This window comes from Mus caroli, unplaced genomic scaffold, assembly GCF_978045245.1.
Source record: "Mus caroli unplaced genomic scaffold, Mus_caroli_1 scaffold_8, whole genome shotgun sequence".
Classification (NCBI taxonomy): Eukaryota; Metazoa; Chordata; class Mammalia; order Rodentia; family Muridae; genus Mus; species Mus caroli.
Genome location: NW_028227263.1, coordinates 101,859,819 through 101,867,922, shown reverse-complemented (window position 1 = coordinate 101,867,922; position 8,104 = coordinate 101,859,819). Strand labels below are relative to the sequence as shown.

Below are 8,104 nucleotides of genomic sequence, written 5' to 3'. Positions count from 1 at the left end.
GGTAACCAGGAACAGTATTCCCCAACTCAAAAGCCTTCACTTAAGCCTCTCAGAGTCTGTTTGCCGTATGAAGCAATAGTCTAAGGTCCCAGTGATTAGGATATGGGATATCTTGACATCCTCTGCTCCCACACTGCAGACACAGAAACAGGAGCAAGGATTCCAGCTGTCTTTCTGCTCTATTGCTATCAAGAGACACCATGATCACGGCGACTCTTACACACGCAAACATGTAATTGGAGCTGGCTTACAGTGTCAGAGGTCTTAGTGCATTATCATTATGGTGGCAAGCATGGCAGTGTGAAGGCAGACATAGTGCTAGAAAGGTAGCCAAGAGTTCTACATCTGGATCTACAGGCAGCAGGGAGAGACAGTGAGCCACTAGGTCTGGCTTGAGCTTCTGAAACCACAGAACCCGCACGTGCAGGCGCGCGCGTGCACACACACCCCCTGTAACACACTTCCTCCAACAAGGCCACATCTCCAGTAATGCCACCTCCTATGAATCTATGGGAGCCGTTTTCATTCAAACCTATATACCAGCCATGCACGAGTGTAACGGGAAGAAGGGCGTATGGCGTATGCTGGGTAGAATAAGATCTAACTTTTGAGAAGAAGAGCATCAGGGCAAATGGTAACATGGCTTCAATCCAAAGAAGTGTCTTAATGTCATTTTAGCCCCCCCCCCCCCAGTATATATAGAGTTCCCTAGAGTGTTTGACAAACAGCACCTTCAAATGGTGGCAAGTAAAGAGTGCGGGGGTAGGGGTGGGGAGGATGAAAAGATGGCTCAGCAGTTAAGAACTTTGGCTACTGGGGTTGGAAAGATGGCTCAAGGGTAAAGAGCATTGATTACTCTTCCGGAGGTTCTGAATCCAAGTCTCAGCAACCACGTGGTGGCTCATAACCACAATAATGAGATCTGGCGCCCTCTTCTGGCCTGCAAGCATAATAAGTAAATCTCTGGGGAAAACCAAACCAAACCAAACCATTGGCTTTTCCAGAGGATCCAGGGTTCAATCCCTAGCACTCATATGGCAACTCACACATGACTTAACTCCAGTTCCAGGGATCTGACACCCTCACACAGACATGTATGCAGGCAAAACACCCACCAATGCTTATTTAAAAAAAAAAAAAAGACACACAGGCACAGGGAAGGAAACAGCTAAGCTCTGAGATGCAGGCTATTGTCCTGGCCATTCTTCAGGCTGAAACCAGAGGATTGCCAGTTCAAAGCCCACCTGGACTACAAAATGAATTCAAAATCATCCTAGGCAGGACTGGAGAGATGGCTCAGAGGTTAGGAGCACTGACTGCTCTTCCAGAGGTCCTGAGTTCAATTCCCAGCAAGCACATAGTGGCTCACAACCATCTATAATAAGATCTGATGCCCTCTTCTGGTGTGTCTGAAGACAGCTACAGAGTACTCATATGCATAAAATAAATAAAATCTTTTTTTAAAAAATCATCAGCCGGGCGGTGGTGGTGCATGCCTTTAATCCCAACACTCCGGAGGCAGAGGCAGACTGATTTCTGAGTTCGAGGCCAGCCTGGTCTACAAAGTGAGTTCCAGTACAGCCAGGGCTATACAAAGAAACCTTGTCTCAAAAAAAAAGAAAGAAAGAAAGAAAAAAGAAAAGAAAATCATCCTAGGCAACTTAGCAAGACTTTGTCTCAAGATAAAAATGAGGGAAAAAATGTCTAGAGAAGTATCTGGACAGTAGGGCACTCCTCTAGTCAGGTATGTCTAGTCAGTCACTGGATGTCTTTCTATCACCTTCCACGGTATTATTTGAAGACTGGCTGGCCATTAAATCCAGGGATTATCCTGTCCGGGTCTCCATGACCAGACTTTTTAAAGACACGATCTCACCAGACTGGCCTACACAGAGAAACTCTTTGTCGAAAAAATAAAAAAACAACAAAACAAAACGACAAGATCCCACCACGTAGCCCTGACTGGCCTGGAAATTTATGGGCACACCAGGCTGGCCTCAAACCCACAGGTTGGCTTGCCTCTGCTTCCAGAGTATTGGGATTAAAGGCGTGTGACACTACGCATGTTCTCATAACTTACTTAGGGCGGTGGGGGTCGCGGGGAGGGCAGAGGCAGGAGGATCTCAGTAAGTCCCCAAAAGAAAGCTGGGAAGGGAAAGGCCAGGTTTAGCTGGGAGACCTCTTGGTGCAGGTCTCCATCCGGCCGGCAGAGGGCGCGCGGGATCCCTTTCCCCGAAAGTGACTAGCTATCAATGCCCTTTACTAACATCCTACCCCATAAGAAGGGACTATTTTTTACTTAGTGTCATTAGACACCGGTGGCTGGAAGGCCATCTTCTGTCTGTCCTTCGGCTCCCGACAGTGACCCTACGCATCTTCCAGGCCGACTCTAGACCCTTCCAGGCAAGTCCCGCCTCCTTTGGCGCCATTCTTGGCTTCAGCCCAGGTTTTATTAGTCTCAAAACACCTACAGAAAGTCTAAGTTCAAACTCCGGGACTCTTAGTGGCCAGGGATCCGGCGCACACGGGCAACAGTTTACAGTTGCAAAAGAGGCTCCACGAACTCCTCAAGCACCAGGGCGCCGCAGAGCTCCTTAGGCGTGGTAATTAGAGACACAAAGGAATAAACACATGACTCCAGACACACAAAACGATGTTCGTTCATTGAAAGGTACTAGGAGAGAAAGAAAGCCAGTAACAAATCCAGTTGTGGTGGTACACATCTGTCATCCCAGCAATCGGGAGGCAGAAGCAAGAGTACTGCAATATTGAGCCAGTCTGACATACATACCCAAACCCAGGGTCTGGAAACAAAATAATAAAAGGCAGAGAGATACAGAGGCTCCCAGCAGAGAGCAAGATGTGGACAACTGGTTAAGGGGATACATTCCCACCACCCCACCACCCCCACCCCAAGGAGGATGGACTAGAGACAGAAAGACTGGAAATGGAAAAGAGAAACTGATGCTGCAGATAGTCTCCGGTGGCTCATGACTGTCACCCCGGCAATCCGAAGGATGAGGCTGAGGAGTGCCACAAGTTCGCGGTCAGCTTAAATGACAGGCTGAGGAGACTGTCTAAATAACAAACAAACAAACAAATAAATAGCCATGATGCCATACCCCTGCAATCCCAGCATTTGGGAGGTGGAGGCAGGAGGATCATAAATTCAAGGTCAGTTCAGCTACATAAGACCTCGGGTCATGAATCCAAAAGCCAAACAAATAAAATAGATGACTACAAGGGAAAGCTCAAGAGATCCACGGAAAAGCGCCGGGTGACAGTGTTCCCACAGGTGTGGGAACGGCAGAGGGCGCCCCGAGCCCCGCGGGGGTAACACCGCCCCCTCCCCCGCGCCCTGGCCGGACTTTCCATGCTATTTTTACGCGCCGACACCGGACACCCGGCTGGGGTGGCTGCGGCGTCGGGGCCACACGTCCGTTCACCGGTCGCCCGGGCTGTGCGCGCCATGGAGCCACGGTGCCCGCCGCCCTGCGGCTGCTGCGAGCGGCTGGTGCTCAACGTGGCCGGGTTGCGCTTCGAGACCCGCGCGCGCACGCTCGGCCGCTTCCCGGACACGCTGCTGGGGGACCCGGTGCGCCGCAGCCGCTTCTACGACGGCGCGCGCCGCGAGTATTTCTTCGACCGACACCGGCCCAGCTTCGATGCGGTGCTCTACTACTACCAGTCGGGCGGCCGGCTGAGACGGCCGGCGCACGTGCCCCTCGACGTCTTCCTGGAGGAGGTGTCCTTCTACGGGCTGGGCGCGGCGGCGCTGGCGCGGCTGCGGGAGGACGAGGGCTGCGCGGTGCCGCCGGAGCGGCCGCTGCCCCGCCGCGCCTTTGCGCGTCAGCTCTGGCTGCTCTTCGAATTTCCTGAGAGCTCGCAGGCTGCGCGCGTGCTCGCCGTGGTCTCCGTACTCGTCATCCTGGTCTCCATCGTAGTCTTTTGCCTCGAGACACTGCCAGACTTCCGCGACGACCGCGATGACCCGGGGATCGCGCCGGTAGCGGCTGCTACTGGCCCGGTGAGGGGCGGGGATTTGGGGAGGTCCAGGGCGGGGCCTGGGAAGACCTGGCCAGTCAGAAGGTGTGGCAAGGGGCAGGAGGATGGAAGCCCTTTTAAAAAAAAAAAAAAATCAAAGATGTAAGCTGCATATGGTCCTTCATAGGGTCCTCATAGGTGAATCCTAGCAAGGAGACAGAACGATTGCCACGGGTTGAAAGCCAGTGTGGGTTACTGTATGAGAGAGTCTGCCTGGAAACAGTGGCTGGGGATTTCCCTCAGAGGTAGACAACCTGCCCAGAGTTTCCTGGCGAGGGACTGGTGCCGGGCTCAGTGGTAGACCATCTGCATTGCACTGCACAAAGTGACTTGGGGGTTATGTGGCACAGTGGTAGAACTCCCCTACCACCCTACAGTGAGGGACCTGGAGAGATGGCTAAGCGATAAAGAGACTGCTCTCCCAGAGGACCTAGGTTCAATTCCCAGCACCCACAGGACAGCTCCCAACCATCTGTATCTAACTCCAGTTCCAGGGGATCCGATGCCCTTTTCTGAACACCAAGGCACATACACGTGCACAGATATATATGCAGGCAAACCATCTGTCCACATAAAATAAATAATTTTAAGAAAGAAGATGATGAATCCACCCAGTGAGGGGTGTGGCTCAGTGACAGAGCTCCTGCCTAAAATCCCTCAATGTGGGGCTTGGGGCATGGAACAATAGAGAGCAACTTGCCACGCATATGCAAAGCCCTGGAGTCCATCCCTAGCCCTGCAAAATGAACATGTGAGGCCAAAGACACAGACAGACTGCAGTGTCTGTGCACCTGGCAAAGAAATAGGAAAGATGGATGGTCAGGCAGGGCTGACCGCCAGGAAACTGGAACACGGTAGGCTGAGGTTTAGGACTGAGAGCAGAGGTAGCAACAAGAATTTGCACAGAGTTAGGCCAGGGCATGGAGCTGAGGACCCTACAGCAAACATTTAACCATTCGGAACCATTATCTGCTGTCTGGGCTGGGCTGAAGGCAACAGGAACAAGGAGGCATGAGGAAGGCAGAACAGGAGCAGGGCCCTGCCCTTGGAGATCCAACACTGGGCAGGCAGGGTAAGATACTGAAAGGAAAGAGATTCTCCTGGATCAGCCATGAGATCATGAGCTCCCTGCAGTGAAACAGCGGGACTGTATTTGGTTACATCTTTTTTTAAGTATACACATGTGAAAAGACTATGTAGCCCAGGATGACCCAGAACTTGCTATATAGACCAAGATTGGGCTTAAACTCACAGAGATCCAACTGTTTCTGCCTTCTTCTGAGTGCTGGGGTTTGAACAACAATTGATCGTATTTTAATCTTTGATGTACAATCTTTGATGGCATCATCCAAGGCATTAGGCAAACGCTCTACCACTGGGTGATGCTAGACAAGAGCACTAGCATTGAACCACACCACTATACCTCCGTGGGGAAGGGGGGGTGTCTAGTTAGGAACGGCTCTCCCTGAGTCACACCCTGAGCCCCCCTCTCTGCACATTCAGAACAGGACTCCACCATTGAGCCACACCCTAAGCCCCTCACAGAGAGAGGGGTTCTAGGCAGGACCTGTGCCAGTGAACTCCATCCCTTACTTTCTTTTCACTTTGTATTTGAGACAGTCTCATTAATTGTCAGACCCGTCCTGCCTCAGGCTCCTGAGGGTGGAATGACAGGCTCATGTCACTAGGCCCAGGAGACACCACCTTTCCTGCCCATAGGTCTGAAGAACAGACATTCAGCTATCCAAAGGCAGTCGCTGGGGTCTTGAGCTGTGTAGAGCAGTGAAGTCACCCCTCAGGAACACTGATGCTGCTAATTTCATATTGAAACAGTGACTAGAGATTTTGGCCTGGCTCCCTGACCCCTTTCTGTCCCTTCTGCAGTTCCTCGCCCGGCTGAATGGCTCCAGTCCCATGCCAGGAGCTCCTCCCCGACAGCCCTTCAACGATCCATTCTTTGTGGTGGAGACCCTGTGTATCTGCTGGTTCTCCTTTGAGCTGCTGGTGCGTCTGGTGGCCTGCCCAAGCAAAGCTGTGTTCTTCAAGAACGTGATGAACCTAATTGACTTCGTGGCCATCCTGCCTTACTTCGTGGCCCTGGGCACGGAGTTAGCCCGGCAGCGGGGTGTGGGCCAGCCGGCTATGTCCCTGGCCATCCTAAGGGTCATCCGATTGGTGCGTGTCTTCCGCATCTTCAAGCTATCCAGGCATTCGAAGGGTCTACAGATCTTGGGTCAGACACTGCGGGCTTCCATGCGTGAGCTAGGTCTCCTCATCTTCTTCCTCTTCATTGGCGTGGTCCTCTTTTCCAGCGCAGTCTACTTTGCTGAAGTGGACCGGGTGGACACCCATTTCACCAGCATCCCGGAGTCCTTTTGGTGGGCAGTGGTCACCATGACCACGGTTGGCTATGGAGACATGGCACCCGTCACCGTGGGTGGCAAGATCGTGGGCTCTCTGTGTGCCATTGCCGGTGTGCTCACCATCTCTCTGCCTGTGCCTGTCATTGTCTCTAACTTTAGCTACTTTTACCACCGGGAGACAGAGGGCGAAGAGGCAGGGATGTACAGCCATGTGGACACACAGCCCTGCGGTGCCCTGGAGGGCAAGGCTAATGGGGGGCTGGTGGACTCTGAGGGGCCGGAACTCTTCCCACCACTCTGGCCCCCTGCAGGGAAACACATGGTGACAGAGGTGTGAGGGACAACTGGGGTCTCCAGGGAGCAGTGGGGTGGGAGGGAGGAGGGAAGGCAAGGTCGGGTGCTGAGTTAAGGACTAAGGTGGTAACGAAAGGGTACAGATTCTGAATCTAAAGGCATGTCACATGGTAGCTCCTAGGGGGACCTTATGTGACAGGAATTGCCAGGATTTGGGTTGTGTCCAGGGCTTCCCCCATTGGTTGCGCAATGTGGTAGAGCTGTGCAAATGTCCAAGGGCTCTATGGGTAGCACTGTAAGAGACTTGGTCATAGATTGTGAGATTTCTAGATGTTCGTGGGGTCCCACTGGGGGCAAGTGTGGACCCGGTCACACTTGATAGGTACTTTTGGAACTTTGGGTCCTCTAGGGCCAATTCGGCTCCTGTAGGTCTCTGGAGCACTGTTAAGAGTGTGAGCTTGTGGCTACATGGTCACACAAAGAGGTTATGTGGAGATACATAGCAGATTGTGTGGATTCGTGTTTCTTCTAGGACTCAAGTTATTTTAGATTCTGTGAGCTCTGGAGTCGTGCAGACAGGATGTGATCACTCTGGGTCCTGATGGAAAAAGGGTTAGGGTATAAAAGATAGAGGCAGAGACTCGGAGAAAGGGACAGAGACCCCCACAATGCACAATTCTCTGTGTTGTGCAGGGTTATAGGACTGGAACCATTTTAGGGCCATGCAAAGCTGAGATGTGTGACCCCGTGTGTCTCCAAAAAGTTGAGTCTGATGACTTCTATGGTCTCATGGGACCATGCTGACTTGTGTTACTGTGAGTCCTGCGGAACTGTTGGTTGAATTTGACTGTACGTGAGGGCCATTTTAAGCAGTAGATCAGGGTCACAGCACAGATAAAACTAACTACAAGGGAGCAAGCATGGGCACGTGGATGTGTGTGGCCCGTTGAACAAGCTTGCTCAGGGGTATGCACTGTAGAGCTGGTAGTGTCTGTGTCTCTGGGTCCTCCTGCCCCAGGCACCTAGAAAGACGATGGGAACTAAGTTGCCTGCCTGTCTTGCTCATGTGGGACCCATTTCTATGTTGTCCCATGCTGTAGTACAAAGATTCAGAGGCTGGAGCCACAAGGAAAGAAAACACAGCAGGGCAAGAGTAGGTGCTTGGAAAAGATGTGGCAGGGGACAGAGATCTAGAAGAGAGAAAGATGGAGAGAAGGAACAGAAGGAGAAGGGGAGGGGGAAAGAGGGAAGGAAAGGAGGGAGAGACAGAGCGGGGAAAGAGGAAGAGATGTAGGGGGGAGAGGGACCTGGAGCCCAAGGGTCATCCTCTCTGTTCTCTGAGTCATAACAGACTCTAAGCCGTGGCGTCAGCATCCCTCACAGCCAAGGAAGGTCACCACACT

The 8,104-nt window shown here is 52.3% G+C and overlaps 1 protein-coding gene across 1 annotated transcript; it reads left to right on the top strand.

The window, feature by feature from the left end:
• Nucleotides 1-3,200: 3,200 nt before the first annotated feature.
• On the top strand, nt 3,201-7,926 carry Kcna7 (potassium voltage-gated channel subfamily A member 7). Its single transcript, XM_021167795.3, has 2 exons — nt 3,201-4,027; nt 5,929-7,926. Exons 1-2 carry the CDS (start codon nt 3,374-3,376, stop codon nt 6,742-6,744), a joined length of 1,470 nt encoding a protein of 489 aa, XP_021023454.1. The 5' UTR covers nt 3,201-3,373; the 3' UTR covers nt 6,745-7,926.
• Nucleotides 7,927-8,104: the final 178 nt, after the last annotated feature.